This window comes from Convolutriloba macropyga, chromosome 6 (assembly GCF_964194025.1).
Source record: "Convolutriloba macropyga chromosome 6, txConMacr16.3, whole genome shotgun sequence".
Classification (NCBI taxonomy): Eukaryota; Metazoa; Xenacoelomorpha; order Acoela; family Convolutidae; genus Convolutriloba; species Convolutriloba macropyga.
The window spans coordinates 16,838,158-16,860,524 of NC_134473.1; the positions used below are offsets into that span (position 1 = coordinate 16,838,158).

The window sequence follows — 22,367 nt, forward strand, 5'->3', positions numbered from 1 at the left end:
ACGTTGTCAAATATCGAGCTCAAAAATTACTCTTGTACGTTTTCATAAAAAGTCTCTTTCAGTATAGTGAAGGACTTGTTCAAATAATTTGATGGTCTATGTAGGAGTGTCATAGTCCTAGTAGGTTCTGATAGAGGGCTAATTGTTGATCTAGCTGGTCTGAGAAAAAAGTACTTAATACGTTGTCAAATTTCGAGCTCAAAAATTACTCTTGTGCGTTTTCATAAAAAGTCTCTTTCATTATAGTGAAGGACTTGTTCAAATAATTTGAGGGTCTCTGTATGAGTGTCATATTCCTAGTAGGTTCTGATAGAGGGCTAATTGTTGATCTAGCTGGTCTGAGAAAAAAGTACTTAATACGTTGTCAAATTTCGAGCTCAAAAATTACTCTTTTGCGTTTTCATAAAAAGTCTCTTTCAGTATAGTGAAGGACTTTTTCAAATAATTTGAGGGTCTATGTAGGAGTGTCATAGTCCTAGTAGGTTCTGATAGAGGGATAATTGTTGATCTAGCTGGTCTGAGAAAAAAGTACTTAATACGTTGTCATATTTCGAGCTCAAAAATAACTCTTGTGCGTTTTCATAAAAAGTCTCTTTCATTATAGTGAAGGACTTGTTCAAATAATTTGAGGGTCTATGTATGAGTGTCATATTCCTAGTAGGTTCTGATAGAGGGCTAATTGTTGATCTAGCTGGTCTGAGAAAAAAGTACTTAATACGTTGTCAAATTTCGAGCTCAAAAATTACTCTTGTGCGTTTCCATAAAAAGTCTCTTTCAGTATAGTGAAGGACTTGTTATATTAATGCGAGGGTCTATGTAGGAGTGTCATATTCCTAGTAGGTTCTGATAGAGGGCTAATTGTTGATCTAGCTGGTCTGAGAAAAAAGTACTTAATACGTTGTCATATTTCGAGCTCAAAAATAACTCTTGTGCGTTTTCATAAAAAGTCTCTTTCATTATAGTGAAGGACTTGTTCAAATAATTTGAGGGTCTATGTAGGAGTGTCATAGTGCTAGTAGGTTCTGATAGAGGGCTAATTGTTGATCTAGCTGGTCTGAGAAAAAAATACTTAATACGTTGTCAAATATCGAGCTCAAAAATTACTCTTGTACGTTTTCATAAAAAGTCTCTTTCAGTATAGTGAAGGACTTGTTCAAATAATTTGAGGGTCTATGTAGGAGTGTCATAGTCTTAGTAGGTTCTGATAGAGGGATAATTGTTGATCTAGCTGGTCTGAGAAAAAAGTACTTAATACGTTGTCAAATTTCGAGCTCAAAAGTTATTCTTGTGCGTTTTCATAAAAAGTCTCTTCCAGTATAGTGAAGGACTTGTTCAAATAATTTGAGGGTCTATATACGAGTGTCATAGTCCTAGTAGGTTATGATAGAGGGTTAATTGTTATCTAGCTGGTCTGAGAAAAAAGTACTTAATACGTTGTCAAATTTCGAGCTCAAAAATTACTCTTGTGCGTTTTCATAAAAAGTCTCTTTCATTATAGTGAAGGACTTGTTCAAATAATTTGAGGGTCTATGTATGAGTGTCATATTCCTAGTAGGTTCTGATAGAGGGCTAATTGTTGATCTAGCTGGTCTGAGAAAAAAGTACTTAATACGTTGTCATATTTCGAGCTCAAAAATAACTCTTGTGCGTTTTCATAAAAAGTCTCTTTCAGTATAGTGAAGGACTTGTTCAAATAATTTGAGGGTCTATGTAGGAGTGTCATAGTCCTAGTAGGTTCTGATAGAGGGCTAATTGTTGATCTAGCTGGTCTGAGAAAAAAGTACTTAATACGTTGTCAAATATCGAGCTCAAAAATTACTCTTGTACGTTTTCATAAAAAGTCTCTTTCAGTATAGTGAAGGACTTGTTCAAATAATTTGAGGGTCTATGTAGGAGTGTCATAGTCCTAGTAAGTTCTGATAGAGGGCTAATTGTTGATCTAGCTGGTCTGAGAAAAAAGTACTTAATACGTTGTCAAATATCGAGCTCAAAAATTACTCTTGTACGTTTTCATAAAAAGTCTCTTTCAGTATAGTGAAGGACTTGTTCAAATAATTTGAGGGTCTATGTAGGAGTGTCATAGTCTTAGTAGGTTCTGATAGAGGGATAATTGTTGATCTAGCTGGTCTGAGAAAAAAGTACTTAATACGTTGTCAAATTTCGAGCTCAAAAATTACTCTTGTGCGTTTTCATAAAAAGTCTCTTTCATTATAGTGAAGGACTTGTTCAAATAATTTGAGGGTCTATGTATGAGTGTCATATTCCTAGTAGGTTCTGATAGAGGGCTAATTGTTGATCTAGCTGGTCTGAGAAAAAAGTACTTAATACGTTGTCAAATTTCGAGCTCAAAAATTACTCTTTTGCGTTTTCATAAAAAGTCTCTTTCAGTATAGTGAAGGACTTTTTCAAATAATTTGAGGGTCTATGTAGGAGTGTCATAGTCCTAGTAGGTTCTGATAGAGGGATAATTGTTGATCTAGCTGGTCTGAGAAAAAAGTACTTAATACGTTGTCATATTTCGAGCTCAAAAATAACTCTTGTGCGTTTTCATAAAAAGTCTCCTTCAGTATAGTGAAGGACTTGTTCAAATTTTTTGAGGTTCTATGTAGGAGTGTCATAGTCCTAGTAAGTTCTGATAGAGGGATAATTGTTGATCTAGCTGGTCTGAGAAAAAAGTACTTAATACGTTGTCAAATTTCGAGCTCAAAAGTTATTCTTGTGCGTTTTCATAAAAAGTCTCTTCCAGTATAGTGAAGGACTTGTTCAAATAATTTGAGGGTCTATATACGAGTGTCATAGTCCTAGTAGGTTATGATAGAGGGTTAATTGTTATCTAGCTGGTCTGAGAAAAAAGTACTTAATACGTTGTCAAATTTCGAGCTCAAAAATTACTCTTGTGCGTTTTCATAAAAAGTCTCTTTCAGTATAGTGAAGGACATGTTCAAATAATTTGAGGGTCTATGTAGGAGTGTCATAGTCCTAGTAGGTTCTGATAGAGGGATAATTGTTGATCTAGCTGGTCTGAGAAAAAAGTACTTAATACGTTGTCAAATTTCGAGCTCAAAAGTTATTCTTGTGCGTTTTCATAAAAAGTCTCTTTCATATAGTGCAGGACTTGTTCAAATAATTTGAAGGTCTATGTAGGAGTGTCATAGTCGTAGTAGGTTCTGATAGAGGGATAATTGTTGATCGAGCTGGTCTGAGAAAAAAGTACTTAATAGTTTGTCAAATTTTTTAGTTGACCGAACCAGCGGTAAATCTGGGACCACCCAGCCCCGGGTATCAGGGGACACCACCAAGTGTAAACTGGGAACACCACCACAGGTCGAAGTGGTACCACCCAGCCCCGGGTATCAGGGGTGTAGGCTTTAGGGGTTAATTTAGGTTCCAGGTCAAATTAGTTTTTTTTGCTTTAGATGTCGAAACGAGTTGGTGTTCCTTTTGCGAGTGACCCGGAGGCTGTTCGACGTAAGAAATTCAAAGAGACGTTTTCGCCAGCACAAATTCAGGGAAAGATTGTTAAAGCCAAAGCTGATGGTCGCTCTCTAGAATTCATCTATTGCAATTTCTCAAACGAGAAAGAGGTGCACACTGCCATTATAGGTGACTCTATTGTAAATGGAGTTTGTATCGATAGTTGTTCTGTATTCTCCTTGTCTGGAGGAAAAGTCAATGACTTCTACGAACTTTTGCCCACCATGAGGAGCTACAGGAATGTGATTGTTGCCGTTGGAAGCAACAATTTATCTTTGTGGGGTGAAGCTGGGGAAGATCCACATCTTGTGTTGGAGCAAGTTAAAGACCTACTTTCTTCAATTGCGTCACTGGAGCATCGGCCAAACGTTGTCATCTGTACAGTTCTCAAGCGTTTACATGCAAAGCATAGCAATATCAGTGATTTCAATGCCTTAGTTGTGAACTCAAATATGAGGTATCTGAAGCTTCATAGAGAAGTCCAGAGTTCTACTTGTTTTAAAGACGACGGCGTACACTTAAACGACAGAGGCTTGCAGCAGCTAGCATGTGCCTTTAATAAGGGACTGAGAGATCATAAGTTGAAATAAAGCGTCTGTTTTGCCCTTATTATTTGATGTTTGATGCTTCTTTGTTGTTTGAATATTTTTTGATCAATTGAAGTTAAGCACTTTCTCTTAAACCAAACATTTACTTTAAAATTTTTTTAGTTCCATAATTTACTGAAACATAAGTGTTTAAAAAGGTCCATCTCTTGGGAAAAATTGTGGGTCTTGAACCATTTGTAAGTGATCACCTTCGTATCATGAGATTCATTTTTTGGGAGCAAATATTTTATAGGTACTATTTATCTTCTAATGGAAACAGTTAGAGGGCGGTTTGCCTTCTTCTGTATCCTCTGAACCTCTAAATTTTGGGAGCAAATATTTTATAGGTTCTATTTATCTTCTAATGGAAACAGTTAGAGGGCGCTTTGCCTTCTTCTGTATCCTCTGAACCTCTAAATTTTGAGAGCAAATACTTTATAGGTTCTATTTATTTTCTAATGGACACAGTTAGAGGGCGGTTTGCCTTCTTCTGTATCCTCTGAACCTCTAAATTGAATTAAAAATAACTGAATCACATGGATCTGAAGCACCAACTTTAATACTTGTTAATCCTTGATTTTCACAATTCTCCACATGCCCGTCGTGTTTAATAGTCTATCGAAGCTTTCCTTGTGCGCTTTCAATATTTTGAATATTTTAGAGTCAGTATTATTTCTAAATAATACTAATGCTTTGCTGTGACTTTTTATCATATTGGAAATTTGAGGACAGTTTGTCTGCACAAGGTAGTTCTTTAAGAGATTGCTTTTTGGTTTTTGCATTGAAATTTGACTTTTGTCAGGCAATTGTTTGATAGAGAAAATCAATTTGAGGGCGGTTTGCCTTCCTCTGATTTTTTCTAAGTGTTAAGTTAAATCTTTTGTGTGAGCGGGTTGCTCGCACCTGGTACTCAAACTTTTTTACGGGTGGTGTGTCTGCACACAGTGTGTCTTAAGGGTAGTCACTCTCATGTTTGTCTGATTTCTCAAAGTGCCAATTTCAATATTTTGGGTATAAGAAAACAGTAAGAGGGCGGTTTGCCTCCTTCTGGATTCCCTAAAGAGTTAAGTTTAATGTTTTGTGTGAGCGGGTTGCTCGCGCACTTTAGTTAGAAAATAAATATGCAGGCTGTTTGTCTGCGGAAAGTAGTTCTTTAAGGGAATGCCTTGCGATTTGTTTTGTATATTGGGATTTTTTAGACAATTGTGTGCTAGTGAAAAGACATTTTACCGCCTTCTTTTATCCTCGAAGTGATAAATGTATCTATATTTTAGTTATCCAGTAGTTTGTCTCCATATTCTGGGCTTAGTTTCGTTTTGCATTGACGTTTCAGTTACTCGAAATGCCAGCATCTTTTTCGCAACCAGCACTTAATCCAAAAAATAGAGAAAACAGGGGCCTAAAAACACGAGATTACGAAGCGTTAGTTCCCGACGGGGATCTACGACGTGCTCTGAAGCTAAGCTGGATTTTCTTCTGTAGGTACGATAAGTCCGTGTTCGGGTTAAATCTGAACCACCGTTCATGGCCTCAGGCTTGGGGTTTTTATGATAAAACGAACATAAATAAGCGCACAGTGATCAATATGAAAACTGAGATTGGCTTGCATGATTGCCAGTTCGTGGAGATGTGCCTGGAGCGAGATTACAAAGTACGTTCACTCAGGGCTCTAGATATCATTAACGAGGCGAAGATGAGAAACGAATCAATTGCTGAAATCACCTTATCACTTGAGTTAGTGTTTTTAATTTTACTACTTTGTGGCTCTTTTCCACACTCACAAGTGATAAGTGATGTAGTTTTTTGTTTTTGCCACAGAGAGGAGAATGATGAAAACATCCCCTCAGAGCGGTCGGTCGGTGATCTGTTTGAGAAGGATCTTGCTAATAGCCAGAATGATCTTACTAGTACTCAAATGAAGAAGACTAAAGCGGTGACAGAAGTGCCTCAAAATTCTACGGCAAAACGATTCGTTGCGGAACCCGTAGTTCAACTTGGTGTAGAGGAAAGCATTGAGCGAGTTCGGGAGAAAAATGGGGACATTGCCCTGAAGGAGAATAGTAAAGCATCGGAAAAAATAAATGAGGTTTTATAGATTGTTCTCTCCTTTTTTAAACTTTTTTTTGTGAGCGGCACTTTAATTCATAGCCTTTTCTTTCTTTTGTTCCCTGCTATTTTTCTTGCTGTCAACCATCCATGCTTTTAAGTAACAAAATTTAAAGTGAATATTTGCGCAAATTTAGTTCATAAGCCTATTTCGTTTAGAGTCTTCTTTCGGGTATAAGAGAGATAGTTGAGAACCAAAAGAAATACATGGAGGATTTGGCTGCGAACCAAAAGAGGTTACACGATCAAATGCTTAAGATTAGGAAAGCAGAAAAACGGGAGTTTCTGAATATATTAGCGGTTCACCTAAAGGTTGACACGCCGGATCAACAAGAACCTTGCAACAGTTCAAGTGACCCGTCTCTGCCTCCACTGATTTACAAAGGCTTTGATCTAATGTCCATTTACGCTTCTGAGAAGTCTAGTATCTTCGGACGTGAGCTGGCCCGTCGACTTTTTGGCCATGGAAAACAATGCGCGCTAATTCGACTGATCATTGGCAAGCAAACGACCCGAGAATCTTGCCGAATTCCTTGCGATGAGGAAAGATTCAAACTTTTCAAAGGTACCTTTGTTTTTGATCCCTTAAAATTTACTGTTGAGCTTAACATTTTCAAATGCTCCCAAACATAGTCGAGCAATTATATTAGTCGTGTTGCTCTTTTTTGCGATTTTTTGCTTGACCGATTTTTGTCTGACCCATTTGGCTTTTGTCCTCAAAAACGAGATAAACAGGTGGCGGGCATTATGTGCTCTTAGAGCTTTTCAGCTCATTACCCTGTAGCCACGCGATTCACAGCGAGTGTTTTTGAGACTTACTTATGGTGAGAAGGGTGGTTCTTAGAAGTTGAGGACCCCCCCCCAACCACCGTTGCCCACAAGCCCCCCCCCCCCCCCCGCGGTTGCCCGCTCAGCAGCCCCCAGTACACCCCCATGGCTAGCTACTGACAAATTCAACCGCTCGCAGGTCATTTGAGAGCATTTCTGCTGACGTTCTTCTGCTTAGAATGTGTCACGAGAAAATATCCGCGTGCTCCCGAGGCGGCTTTTGCTAGTGCACGTGATGCAGCTAATCAGTACGGACTCGATCAAAAAGGAAAGCATGGCATGGAGTTCATAAATGAGATGATGACACAACCCAGAGTTCAAGAGACTGACGACGAGCAAGAATCTGAATAGCCACTTCCCTTTGGCCACTTTCTATGTTCTAACGGCCATCTTTGTACTTTCAAAAACTCTTGTCTTTAAAACTGTCTACATAGAGCGCTAACTGATTAACATGGTTCTGAGGCTTCAACTAATGTTTATTCTTGATTTTCACTAAATGAGTTTTACAATATTCCACATATTATTGCTCGTATTGTCTAATAATCTATTGGAGCTTTCCTTTCGCGCTTTCAATTTACTTTAAATTTTGGAGGCAGTAATGCATTGCTGTGACTTTTTAGTTTTGAAAATCTTGTTTCTGAGAAGTGCTTTCATACGTTATGGACTTTTATTGCGTTATTCTGTTATTTGTAAACTTCGAAATTTCTTGTTTCCTTTCGTCCTTGTTCTTCGTAATAGTGATCGCTTAAAAAGTGCTTTGTAAGTCTTGGGTTTACCTTGGGTCAAGTGTTATAGGCCACTGTTTGCTATGGGAGAACAGTTAGGGGGCGGTTTGCCTCCTTCTGTATCCTCTGAAAAGCTAAATTTAACTAACGTTAGCCGATTCACATGGTTCTGAAGCAGCAACTATTTTGTTCATTCTTGATTTTCAATATAATTTTCACAATATTCCACATCTTATTGCTTGACTTGTCTAATAGTCCACCGGAGCATTTCTTTTGCGCTTTCAATATTTTATATATGTTAAAAGCAGTATTATTTCTGAAGAATAGTAATTATCTGCTGTGACTTCTTAGTTCTGGAAACCTGTTGTTTCCCCGAAGCAATTTAAACAATGGAAAGATTTTGCGTTATTCTGATATTTGTAAACTCAAAAAGTTCTTGTTTACTTTTATGTTCGTCGTTATAGTGTTTACCTAATAAAATACTTTGCAAGCCTTTATTTTTTCATCAACTCGAATACTCTGACCTTTACTGCGGTCAATATTCTTTAGATCAAGCGTTATTGGCAACTGTTTGCTTTTGGAAAATAGTTAGAGGGCGGTTTGTTTCCTGAAATTCTTGAATAGTTAATTCTAATGTTCTGTGGGAACGGGTTGCTCGCACTTTGTTATCATATTGAAAATGTGAGGACAGTTTGTCTGCACAAAGTAGTTCTTTAGGAGATTGCTTTTTGGTTTTTGTCTTGAAATTTGACTTTTGTCAGGCAATTGTTTGATAGAGAAAATCAGTTTGAGGGCGGTTTGCCTTCCTCTGATTTTTTCTAAGTGTTAAGTTAAATCTTTTGTGTGAGCGGGTTGCTCGCATCTGGTACTCAAACTTTTTTGTGGTTGGTTTGTCTGCACACAGTGTGTCTTAAGGGTAGTCACTCTCATGTTTGTCTGATTTCTCAAAGTGCCAATTTCAATATTTTGGGTATAAGAAAACAGTAAGAGGGCGGTTTGCCTCCTTCTGGATTCCTTAAAGAGTTAAATTTAATGTTCTGTGTTGGTATTCAAGTTTGAGTTTTTAGCCCACTGTCGTTCTTAGGAAAAACAAGAGGACTGTTTGCCATCTTTTGGACTCTCAACGTTCTGAGTTTAATATTTTTGTGAGCGGCTTGGTTGCATTTGGTAATCAAACGTTTGTGCGGGCGGTTTGTCTGCACACATTAGGTCTTTAAGTAACCCCTTTTATGCTTGTATTCAAGTTTGAGTATTTAGGCAATTGTGTTCCGCACGTGAGAAACCAATTAGAGGGCGATTTGCCTTCTTTTGGATTCTTCAACGTGTTAGGTTTAATATTTTGTTTCAGCAGGATGCTAACACCTTGTAATCAAAATCTGCTTGCACCTGGTAATCAAAAATTTGTGCGGGCGGCTTGTCTGCACACAGTAGGTTTTCAAGGTATTCACTGTCCATTGTGTATTCATGTTTGAGTATTTAGAACATTGTTTGCTCGTGGGAAAACAAATAGAAGGCGGTTTGCTTTGTTTTTGTCTGTGCTAAAGTAAGTATTTTGTGTGAGCGGAGTGCTTGCACCAGGTAATCAAACATTTGTGCGGGCGGTTTGTCTACAAACAGTAGGTCTTTAGTTTAGTCCTCTTCGTGTTTGTATTCAACTTTGAGTTTTTAGGCCATTCTGTGCTCTTGGGAAAACAATTAGAGGGCGGTTTGCCTTCTTTTGGATTTCTCAATGTATTAGTGTTAATAATTTGATCCTCAAATAGAGCCTCTTCTACATCAATGTTTGTGAATGTTATAAACTTAATAAAATTGAACTTTTCACCTTGCTTCCTTAACGATTTGAGAAAAATTCGTGTTTCTCAAAATTGTTCTCTACCGTGAACTTTTAAACTTCAATCTAGAAATAGTTTCGTCTGAACGTTTTAAAGTAGGGTTAAAATTTTTCTTTTCTGCCGGTAGAATTCGGGATAAAATGTATCTTGTTTTGTACGCAGGCATTACATTTCTGGCACCCAAAAGGCCGTAGTTGATTCGTTTTTGTTTTAAGATTGATGAGCGTCTTGAGTAATCAAAAAAGGCATCTTCAGCTTTGCCAGATAGATGGTCAAATCTGTCGGCAATTTGGGTTCTCTAGTCCTGAAATTCAAAATTTCGTTGACCTGATTCCACACGAATTGTATTGCGAACAGAAGAGAGAAGATCGACATTTAACAAAAATGCATAATTTTCTGCAAAAAGCGTATGACAATCTCCAAGTAGCTCAAATCAATTTGAAGCCGGATGATTTTGGTGGTTATGAGCTATGTTACTCCGGCAGCGCTTCAATTTCAAAAGGTCAACGACTTAATGTGTATGGCTATTTAGAGTTCATTCCTGAAGCCGAAGAGAGAACTTTTTCTAATTTGTCTGTAATGGCTCCTCGTGAAGGCTCCAAATGTTGCCGAGTAATGGTAGGACCCGCTAGGTTTGTTGATCACTGCTGCAGGCCAAATTGTGAGTACTTGGCGGTTGAGTTAAATGGAAAAAAGGCTGTGCAGATTTCAGCCATTACCGAAATTTTATATGGGACAACTTTGTCGACGTATTATGGTGAGAATTTTTTTGGCAAATGCAACAAAGACTGCAAATGTCCTCATGTAGATTTGCATCGTGTTGAAAGTCCTGTTTTGCCATCTGAAATGGAATCAGAAAAACCTTCATTTGAGTTGCGAACACCAGCTCCACGGATTCAGGCAGCAACGGTTCTCAAAATGCGAAATGTTAAGCGCAGGTTGAACCTAAAATATCCTTTAGCGACGGCAAAAAAACCTGTTATTGCTGATCTCAGATATTTAAGCGATGAAAACAGTGAAAGTGAAGCAAGTGAAGTGTCAATAATAGAACATCCTACAAGAAGTTCTCCATGTCCCAGTGCCGCTGAAAATGCAGAAAATATCCAGAACAGTCCTCAATTATTTGACAGTGGCGATGATGTGGACGAGGTTATAGCGGAAGAGTATATGTCGGACGATAGTTCGGAACAAAACAAGGATTATGAGGAGAAAGAGGTTTATGATGCATTGGGTGCTGGATCTCAATCTTCATGCGAAAACTTTGTTCACTGTGTGGAGAGTATTATAACCAAGCATGGAACATCTGACAAAGAGGCTGTTGAATGGCTGCAGTTAACTCGCTTGGCTTTTCCCAATTTTAAGGTACCAGCTTTCAAAACTCTCAAAAGAAGAAACCTTTTGCGTATGGAAAATTACATTGTGAAGAAGAAAAAATGTGCAAACGGGGAATGGCATGTGCTCAATTTCCAAAGCGAGCTCCAGGAAGTTCTGCGTCGCAATTTCGTGCATATCGAATAGTACGAAATCGAAAAGAAGGAAGGTAGTGATTTAATTCTATCTAGAGCACTAAGTAGGGACAATCGAAAACTAATGGTTTTTCTGGTTCTGAACACAGATGGTGTCAAAATTATCAAATCAAAAAATAATTCTCTTTGGCCTATATGGTGCGCTGTTGCAAATCTTCCGCCAATTTTGCGTTCCTCCTTCAACAACATTTTACTCCGCGGTCTGTGGTTTGGTTAAGAGAAACCAGACTGGCCTGAGTTTTTGCAGGTAATGCTTTTTTAATGTTTGTTTCATATGCCTTTCATCAAGTAAAACTAGTAGTTGCTTTTCACGGGTTTTGGTATCGTGTTGAAGAGGCAGCAAAATTTGTCGCTCTTATTTTCTCTGATGAAATTTTCACTTGTCATTCAGGCTTTTTCCAAGCTTCAGAATGATCTGAATTTCATATTGAAACTCTTTTAATTTTCCATTGCAGGCTGTTGGTGAGCAACTGGCGCAGTTCGAGCTTAAACTGTCTGATGAGACGTTTGTTGTCATTCCAAAGCCAATTCTTATTGTGGCTGATACTCCTGCAAGATCTTCTGTACTGAACTGGATATCTTTTAATGGTTATTATGGTTGCTGTTACTGCTATAATTCTGGTACACGAATTGGTAAAACACACTATTATCCCCATCAACCCTATGGCATGCGTTCTATAGAAGGTTACAACGCAGATTTGCGACTGAAATCATCACGAGGTGTTAAGGGCCCGAGCTCGTTGTCAAAATTTGTGCCCAATTTACCGTTATCTGCTCCGATAGATTATATGCACCAGGTTGCGCTAGGAGTTGCGCGCGTTGTCCTTGACTTACTTAGAAAAGAGATTAAAGTCAGATGCGAGAAGAATTGAAAGGAATCGTTAGCAAAATAAAGGTGAGTATCTTTAGTAGAACGTTGGAAGTCTTTTAAACAGTAGTGTTTTCTGTTCATAAACGTCTTTTGAGAATTGCAGTTTTTAAAATTTTAACTTTGGTTTTTTGGTTTGGAATTTTTAAACATATATATGCGGATTGTGAATTTTGTTTAGGTTCCGTTTGAAATAAGAAGATGTCCACGATTGCTTACTGACCTGCAAAACTTCAAAGCAAGCGAGTGCAAGGACTGGCTCCTCTGCCTTGGTCCTCCTATTTTATACGGTAAAGTGAGCAAGGAGGCCTACACTCGCTTTATGTTGTTGAGTTACTCAATTCGCTTGCTGCTTACGAATTCTTGTTATTGCGATGAAGCGGAACCTCTGATTAAAAAGTTTCTCGACCTAACTGTGGCCCAATACGATGAATATTGTTTTACAATAAATGTTCACTCCTTGAACCATTTATGCTGGCATTTATTGTGGGGCACATCTGCATTCATGTTTGAATCCGCCAACCATCTTCTTAGTAGACCCTTTACTGGTACTGTCAATCACTTGGATCTCATAACTGAACGATATTTAAGGCGAAAAAAACTTCTTTGAACCAAGCTAAAGAAGGATAATTTGGTTGGATTTGCTCAAACATTAGGGAATACAAGCAAAGAATTTATTGAGCGACGCGTTGTGGATGAAACTGCTTTACCGTTGCATTACAACCCTGATGATGACTGTCTTCGATCAACAATGCAAGTAAACTGTTTGAAATTGGACTCGCTAGCGTACTCAACCAATGCAAATGCCTATATAAGCTTTGAGGACTGTTCAGTTCTGAAGTTTGGTGAAATCGTTGTTTTCGAAAAGTCCGAAAACTCTACTTGTCTTGTGAATTTGTTCAATGTAAAGCAAACTATGGGCGTTGAAAAATGTTCAGCTCCACCTGACGTCATTAGCTTTGTCGTTGTCGAGTACTCGGGTTATCAATAAGAAGTGTTTGTAAACTCAATAAAAAACAAATTGGTAAGAACTGATGTCGATGACAAAGTTTGTCTGTCTCTTTTATTGGACCACTTTGAGCATGATTAATTTTGATGTTATCTTTGAATCAATGTTAATTGCGTTCTCTTCTCAATTCAGCAGTTCTTTTAAAGTGAATTTAGGTGTATTAATTATATGCGTAAGGATGTATGGCAAAACTTTGATGGAATCAATGATTTTTTGTACAATTAAGCTTTTCAATTATCGTTTTCTCCCGGATCACTGAAGAAAAATCTTTGTTTTTGACGTGTCAATGTTTCTCTTATTCAGTTTGTGGGAAGAACAGCTTGTTCAGTACGAAAATTAAGGACCATAATCTATGTAGAATAGGCTCCAGTAAAAGAAAGGCTTCATCTGTCTTTTAAAAAAGTCTTCTCCCGAAACTCTTATAAATTTAGAGGTCTGTTGAATCTTGGATATTTTAGTTTTTTGGCCATTTATGGCGTTCCCTCGACTGTATCCACTAGTTGAATTGCAAATAACGTATAAATTTTGTCAACCTTCAAATTTTGCAAAAAATGTTAGGATTTTTGAAGAGAAATCATTTTTTGAAAAAGTGGATTCATTTTCATTTTCTTGGTCACCTAGAGCAAAAATTGGTGAACGTTGATCAATAGTCTACCCAGTCTGTACCACTATTAACACAAATAAATTAGATCACTAAGTGGTGTTATATCTTTTTTGTTTTTTTGTTTGCTTTTTTGGTAGGTGTACTGACTCCGCTATTATATAGCCTTTTTTTTGAAAATATATCTCTTAAGTTGGGTTTATTTCGGCCCTATGACGATGGGAACCTGTTAGTTAGCACTAGTAGACGTGTCTAAATTGAGAAAGGACCATAATTTATGTAGAAAAGTCTCCAGTAAAAAAAGGCCTTCTCTATGTTTTAAAAAAGTCTTCTCTCGAAATTCTAAATTTAGAATCTTCTTGAATCTGAGATATTTTAGTTTTTTGGCCAATTATGGTGTTCCTTCGACTGTACCCACTATTTGCAATGCAAATAGCTCAAAAACTCTGCGGAATTTCACAATTTCTCTAAAATGTTGAGATTTTTGAAGAAAAGTCGATTTTTGAAAAAAAAGTGGTCATTTTTACTTTTTCTCGGCCCCCTATAGCCAAATTCGGGAATGTAAATCAGTAGATGGTTAATCTACTCATTCTTAAAACTAAAGGACACGACAGAATTTGATTTTCAAATAGAATGGTATCTTTTTTCTGGGTATCCATGTTAGCTTTATTATGTGTATTGACTCCTTTAAAATATAGCCTCTTTTTTCGCAATTATCTCTCTAAGTGGGACTTATTTCGGCCCTTTGAGGTTCGGAACCTGTTAGTTATCACTAGTAGACGTGTGTTAGTCGGAAAAAGACCATAATTTAAGTAGAAAAGTCTCCAGTAAAAGAAAGGCCTTCTCTACGTTTTAAAAAAGTCTTCTCTCGAAATTCTTCTAAATTTAGAATATTCTTGAATCTGAGATATTTTAGTTTTTTGGCCAATTATGGTGTTCCTTCAACTGTACCCACTATTTGCACTGCAAATAGCTTAAAAATTCCGCGGAATTTCACAATTTCTGTAAAATGTTAAGATTTTTGAAGAAAAGTCGATTTTTGAAAAAAAAAGTGGTCATTTTTAATTTTTCTTGGCCCCCTATAGCCAAATTTGGGAATGTAAATCTTTAGATGGTTAATCTACTCATTCTTAAAACTAATGGACACCACAGAATTTGATTTTCTAAATAGTATGGCTAAAATATAGCCTCTTTTTTCGCGATTATCTCTCTAAGCGGGACTTATTTCGGCCCTTTGAGGTTCGGAACCTGTTAGTTATCACTAGTAGACGTGTGTTAGTCGAAAAAGGGCCATGATTTATTTAGAAAAGGCTCCAGTGAAAGAAAGGCCTTCTCTATGTTTTAAAAAAGTCTTCTCTCGAAACTCTTCTATATTTAGAGGTCTGTTGAATCTTGGATAATTTATTTTTTTCGGAAATTTACGGTATTCCCTCGACTTTACCCACTATTTTAATTGCATATAACGTAAAAATTCCGTCAATTTTTAAATTTTGCAAAAATGTTAGGATTTTTGAAGAAAAATCGTTTTTTGAAAAAGTGGATTTGTTTTTACTTTTTCTCGGTCACCTAGAGCAAAATTGCATAACGTTGACCGTTGACCATTAGTCTACCCTGTCTGTACACCTATTAAGACGACGAAAAACGGTCACCAAGTGGTATTACATCTTTGTTCTTTGTTTTCATGTTTGCTTTGTTGGGTGTACTGACTCCTCTAATATATAGCCTCTTTTTTTTGCAAATATATCTCTAAGTTGGGTTTATTATGGCCCTATGACGTTCGGAACCTGTTAGTTATCAATAATGGACGTGTCATCACTAGTAGACGTGTGTTAGTCGAAAAAGGGCCATAATTTATGTAGAAAAGTCTCCAGTAAAAGAAAGACTTCCTCTGTGTTTTAAAAAAGTCTTCTCTCGAAAGTCTTCTAAATTTAGAGGTCTGTTGAATCTTGGATATTTTAATTTTTTCGGCCATTTATTGTTTTCCCTCGACTGTACCCACTATTTGAATTGGATATAACGTAAAAATTCCGACAATTTTTAAATTTTGCAAAAAATATTAGGATTTTTGAAGAAAAATCGTTTTTTGAAAAAGTGAATTCATTTTTATTTTTTCTTGGTCACCTAGAGCAAAATTCCGTAGCCTTTGACCGTTGACCATTAGTCTACCCAGTCTGTACGCTCAATAGCACGAAGAAATTTGGTCACAAAGTGGTATTATATCTTTTTTGTTTGTTTTCATGTTTACTTTGTTAGGTGCACTGACTCCTCTAATATATGGCCTCTTTTCTTGCAAATATTTCTCTCAGTTGAGTTTATTTTGGCCCTATGACGTTCGGAACCTGTTAGTTATAACTAGTAGACGTGGCTAAGTTTAAAAAGGACCATAATTGGTGTAGAAAAGGCTCCAGTAAAAGAAAGACTCTCTCTATGTTTTGAAAAAGTCTTCTCTCGAAATTCTTCTAAATTTAGAGGCCTGTTGAATCTTGGATGTTTTATTTTTTTCAGCCATTTTTGGTGTTCCCTCGACTGTGCCCACTATTTGAATTGCTTTTAACGTAAAAATTCCATCAATTTTCAAATTTTGCAAAAAATGTTAGGATTTTTGAAGAAAAATCGTTTTTTGAAAAAGTGGATTCATTTTTATTTTTTCTCGGTCATCTAGAGCAAAATTTCGTAGCCTTTGACCGTTGATCATTAGTCTACCCAGTCTCTACACCTATGATTTCGAGGAAATTGGGTCACAAAGTTGTATTATATCTTTTTTCTTTGTTTTCATGTTTGCTTTGTTAGGTGTACTGACTCCTCTAATATATAGCCTCTTTTTTTGCAAATATATCTCTAAGTTGGGTTTATTTCGGCCCCATGACGTTGGTAACCTGTTAGTTATCACTAGTAGACGTTTCTTAGTCGAAAAAAGACGTTAATTTGTGTAGAGAAGGCTTCAGTAAAAGAAAGGGTCTCTCTATGTTTTAAAAAGTCTTCTCTTCAAAGTCTTCTAAATTTAGAGGCCTGTTGAATCTTGGATGTTTTAGTTTTTTCGGCCATTTATGGTGTTCCCTCGACTGTACCCTCTATTTGAATTGCATTCAACGTAAAAATTCCGTCAATTTTCAGATTTTCCAAAAAATGTTATGATTTTTGAAGAAAAATCGTTTTTTGAAAAAGTGGATTCATTTTAATTTTTCTCGGTCAATTAGAGCAAAATTTCGTAGCCTTTGACCGTTGATCATTAGTCTACCCAGTCTCTACACCTATGAGCTCGACGAAATTGGGTCACAAAGTTGTATTATATCTTTTTTAATTGTTTTCATGTTTGCTTTGTTAGGTGTACTGACTCCTCTAATATATAGCCTCTTTTTTGCAAATATATCTCTAAGTTGGGTTTATATCGGCCCCATGACGTTGGTAACCTGTTGGTTGTCACTAGTTTACGTGTCTAAGTCGAAAAAAGACCATAATTTGTGTAGAAAAGGCTTCAGTAAAAGAAAGACTTTCTCTAGGTTTTAAAAAGTCTTCTCTCGAAAATCTTCTTAAATTTAGAGTTATGTTGAATCTCGGATTTTTTCGTTTTTTTGGCCATTTATGGTTTTCCCTTGATTGTATCGAATATTTGAACTTAATTAACGTAAAACTACCGGCCATTTTCATATATTGCGAAAAAATGTTAGGATTTTTGAAGATTTTGTTTTATTTTAAATTTGTCTGTTTTGGAGAGACTTTTTCGAGCCTAGTATTTTTTTAGCTAGTGCTCTGCTCAATTCTCCTATAGCTTTAGTTTGTAACTCCGCCGTAGCCGGTCCCCAGCCCGGATGAGAAAGGAGGAGGGAAACACACCCAGAACATACTGGAAAAGTCTCAAAAGTCGTTTTATTCAACTTGACTGGATCCTTTTCCGACAATTTTACAGGTTTCATTTTATATTATAGTTGTATGTTTTGGAGAGAACTTTTCGGGCCTAGTTTTTTTAGCTAGTGCTCTGCTCAATTCTCCTATAGCTTAAGTTTGTAACTCCGCCGTAGCCGGTCCCCAGCCCGGATGAGAAAGGAGGAGGGAAACACGCCCAGAACATACTGGAAAAGTCTCAAAAGTCGGGTTATTCAACTTGACTAGAGCCTTTTCCGACAATTTTCCAGCTATTATTTCACCTTAAAAACCTTATTAATCTTGCTACGGCCTTGCTACGGCACCTTATTAGTCTTGATATGGCATTAGCACGGCACCTTATAAATCTTAGTACGGCCGTAGTACGGTGCCGTAGGAAACTTGACAAGACTTAGTGGGTTTTTTTCTAAGACTTATACGGTGCCGTAGTAAGGCCTTAGTAAGTTTTCCAAGTCTGGTCAACCTGGGTCATTGCAATCTAATTCATCTTGTCCATTGAAACAGTCCATTGGCCCATCACACTTCTGTTCTATTGGGATGCACATATGTGTCTTGCATGCAAAATGTGTGCCATTATCTTTTCCAGTATCCAAATCACAGCCTAAAACCCCAAAAATAGCAAGAAAGGAAAACCCTAGCTTCGATTATTCATCCCTTTAACTATTTCACTCCGATTTTATTTGGCGCGATTTTATTTTTTATAATTGGCACGATAAACTTTATAGGTTGAACTCCACTCCAAGAGTTATTTAGCACCAGTGCGAATGTAAGTGTTTGACGTATAATAATGGTTGAATCACTGTATTTATATTAATTAAAACTTTATTATTTCATTAAAGCTTGAAATAGAGATCCATTAAGTTTTTGGAAGCTTCTCAGGTTGAAAAGTTTGCAGGTGAAGTGAAGGTGCAAAAATACTTGGGGTCAAATGAATCGGGGTGAACGAAAGGAAATAGAACAAAAAGATTTGTTAATGGCGGCTTTAATGAAGGCCAACAGAGTTACCTTTTAATTTATAAGATCAAAGCGCCGAAATATGTGTAGCTCCCCGGGTCGAGATGTCAGCGCCGTTTCAGCGCAACTTTTTGTAAGAAATGCGCTGAATGCGCTGAAATTATGTAAGACATGCGCTGAATGCGCTGAAATGCGCTGAAAGCTCGAGATGGCGCTGAAACTTTAAAATTTCAGCGCACCTTCAGCGCATTTCTTACATAATTTCAGTGCATTTTCATATCATTTCTTACAAAACTTTCAGCCCCTTTTCAGCGCATTTCTTACAAAGTTTCAGCGCATCTTCAGCGCATTTCTTACATGATTTCAGCGCATTTTCAGCACATTTCTCACATAAGTTTCAGCACAAATTCCAGCGCATTTCTTGCATAATTTTAGCGCTTTTCATATCAAACATTTTATTATTATGAATTCAAATTAAATGGGAAGCATTTCAGTTCTCAATAGCGCAGTGGACTAATTGATAGATGAGACACAATGATCGGGGTTTGAGCCTCGGAGCGAAAGAAAGGAGCTGAACCTTTTGAAATCTCAGCGGTTTTCAGCGCATTTCTTACAAAGTTTTGGGGAATTTCCCGGGTGTCACAGGTGCAATAACGTTTGATATTGTAGCAGTACAAATACTGGATGTGCACCTTCAACCAATCAGAGACTGAGAAGACACTATTCTCTTTTGTATAGCGCTAACTCCACTATCTATACTCAGTCTAATAGAGTAGTTTCACGGTGTGCATACCTCTGACTCCGCTGTTAAGCCTTTTATACATCGTTATAACTGAAGTATACCTTCAGTGTTCTACTGAGTTGGTTAGTCTGAGAGATATAGCCAAGCCTACTTCGCGCACAGAAATAAGTAGCCCTACCTCTTTGTATCTTAAGGCTGTAAAAGGAGCCCACCTCGGAGCAGCCTTAACTAGTGCGACCAGTGACTTAACAAACTTCAACCGTAAAAACAACTCAGAAACAACACACTATTCTCTTCTGAGAAAAAAACTTAGATCTGTTTTATATAATTTTATGCTTTTTTACACTTAAATTTCTGAAAACGGGGAGCAAAACCCCAAAAAGTAATTAAAACAAAAAAAATTATCAGCACTAACAAAAAGAGCCCTCACACGGGCCAAACAACATCCAAATCGGATTCACATTCCAACGAACTACAATTAGCTGTTCTTGCACAACAGTACAAACGTTTCATACATGAAATTTTACTATTTTTGATTACACAATATGAACACCAAGATTAATTCAAGTTGCTTCCAAATATAGCAAAACAACTCAAATACCACTATTTTGCGGTAGAGCAACAGCTTTTTCTCTCTTTACCAGACCAAGCTTCACAAGTTTCACGACCTGCCTTTTTCTCATATTTAATTGAAATTTACGGAGCTCAACTCACAAAAATTTCAATTCTTTTTTTTGTGGTCATCTCACTGATACTTATATTTCACTCATATATGACGCTTGATTCAACTCACTATCAGACCCACTTTTTTAGTTTCTGAAGCGAGTTTGAACAGAACTCCAACCCTCTGATAGAACTAGTGTATTTAGGAAATCGTAAATTCATTTTCTAAAACGCTTATCATCAACACTTAGAACCGCTGCTTTACATTAAAAAAAATTGTACATAAAATTGCTAGACAGGAAAATGAAGGTTATACTTACCTTATTGAAACATATATAAGCTCTGGAAAAGACGCAGATTTATCCGAAGAAGATCTATCAGGCTCCATCACACTTTTATCTTAGTGATACACAGATTTTGGGAAAGTCTAGTAAGACATATTTTTCCAGTCACTAAACTCATAACCGAACGGCACCCAAAAATAGTACCTCGACTACTAGAAACAATACACTATATTGGCGACCCAAATTGATTTCCCAAAAGCTTTAAAATTATCACAGAAGTACCATAGGAAACTATACAGAAACTCAAAATTAACCACAAAAATATTAAAATTTTTATTCGCTTTCACAAATATTCCAGAAAACTCAAAAACTTCTCTTGAAGCATCAACCTTAGAAAAAGTCCATTTACAACCAATAGACAGTAATTTTCTTGAAACAATAGAAACTGATTGTTATTCCACACTACTAGACAATGGAACACTTTCTCATCTCATACTATAAAAACATCAATTGATCTTGAAAAAAAACAACAAAACTATCAATCATGATACCAACAATAACACAAATATTTACGAAAATCACAGACACAGACAACTTGTGAATTCAACTGAATTAACACAAAATTCAGACCCCCAATTACAACTCTCCCACTGTTACCAAATAGAAAAACTCCTTTACCACGACTACAAAGTTCAGTACACTTTAAGACGAAACCCACTATCCTGAGTAAATTGACAAACCAACTCAACCAAATTTGACAAATAACCAAAATATCCAACTATTTCCTCATTAATTTTTGAATTTTGTTAGACACTTAAACTGACAAAAAGCTCAGCAAACAAGAATTGAATTGCACCAACCCCCTACTATTTACAGGCAACATCTACACAAACACCCTCACCAGTTGTAAGACGAAACACACATATGATCTACCCTTACTTAGGCGGTTTAGTACCCTTGCAACAGTCTTTAAGACCGTTTGGTGGTACTGATCCTACGTACACTACAGAAAACTTCAACCGTAAAAAGAACTTAGAGAAATCATACTATTCTCTTCTGGGCAAAAAACTTTAGATTTATTTTTATAGTTTTACACTTTTTTACGCTTAAAATTCTGAAAACGGGGAGCACAACCCCAAAAAGTAATTAACACAAAAAAACAAATTATCAGAACTAACAAAACGAGCCCTCACACTGGCCAAACAACCTCCAAGTCGGATTCACATTCCAACGAACTACAATTAGCTGTTCTTATACGACAGAACCAACGTTTCATACATGAAATTTTACCATTTTAGATTACACAATATCAACAACAAGGTTAATTCAAGTTGCTTCCAAATACAGCAAAACAACTCAAATACCACTATTTTGCAGCAGAGCAACAGCTTTTTCTCTCTTTACCAGACCAAGCTTCACAAGTTTCACGACCTGCCTTTTTCTCATATTTAATTGAAATTTACGGAGCTCAACTCACAAAAATTTCAATTCTTTTTTTTGTGGTCATCTCACTGATACTTATATTTCACTCATATATGACGTTTGATTCAACTCACTATCAGACCCACTTTTTTAGTTTCTGAAGCGAGTTTGAACAGAACTCCAACCCTCTGATAGAACTAGTGTATTTAGGAAATCGTAAATTCATTTTCTAAAACGCTTATCATCAACACTTAGAACCGCTGCTTTACATTAAAAAAAAATTGTACATAAAATTGCTAGACAGGAAAATGAAGGTTATACTTACCTTATTGAAACATATATAAGCTCTGGAAAAGACGCAGATTTATCCGAAGAAGATCTATCAGGCTCCATCACACTTTTATCTTAGTGATACACAGATTTTGGGAAAGTCTAGTAAGACATATTTTTCCAGTCACTAAACTCATAACCGAACGGCACCCAAAAATAGTACCTCGACTACTAGAAACAATACACTATATTGGCGACCCAAATTGATTTCCCAAAAGCTTTAAAATTATCACAGAAGTACCATAGGAAACTATACAGAAACTCAAAATTAACCACAAAAATATTAAAATTTTTATTCGCTTTCACAAATATTCCAGAAAACTCAAAAACTTCTCTTGAAGCATCAACCTTAGAAAAAGTCCATTTACAACCAATAGACAGTAATTTTCTTGAAACAATAGAAACTGGTTTTTATTCCACACTACTAGACAATGCAACACTTTTCTCATCTCATACTATAAATACATCAATTGATCTTGAAAAAAAACAACAAAACTATCAATCATGATACCAACAATAACACAAATATTTACG

At 36.7% G+C, this 22,367-nt stretch overlaps 3 protein-coding genes across 5 annotated transcripts in view; 2 read left to right on the forward strand and 1 right to left on the reverse strand.

Annotated features, from left to right (window-relative positions):
* The window catches only part of LOC142341527 (eukaryotic translation initiation factor 4E-1A-like), a 544,656-nt gene that overhangs the window by 347,113 nt on the left and 175,176 nt on the right, over nt 1-22,367 (forward strand). The window lies entirely within an intron of this gene.
* The window catches only part of LOC142341529 (persulfide dioxygenase ETHE1, mitochondrial-like), a 520,203-nt gene that overhangs the window by 347,111 nt on the left and 150,725 nt on the right, over nt 1-22,367 (forward strand). The gene's annotated exons all lie outside the window — the stretch shown is intronic.
* LOC142340823 (uncharacterized) overlaps nt 1-22,367 on the reverse strand; it is a 232,662-nt gene that overhangs the window by 101,870 nt on the left and 108,425 nt on the right. Inside the window, exon 4 of one of the 2 annotated variants that reach the window (XM_075391554.1) lies at nt 17,902-18,039. The exons of the other annotated variant lie outside the window; for it this stretch is intronic. Coding sequence (XP_075247669.1) covers nt 17,902-18,039 — 138 coding nt within the window. The remainder of the gene's footprint in view (nt 1-17,901; nt 18,040-22,367) is intronic. 2 annotated transcript variants of the gene reach the window in all.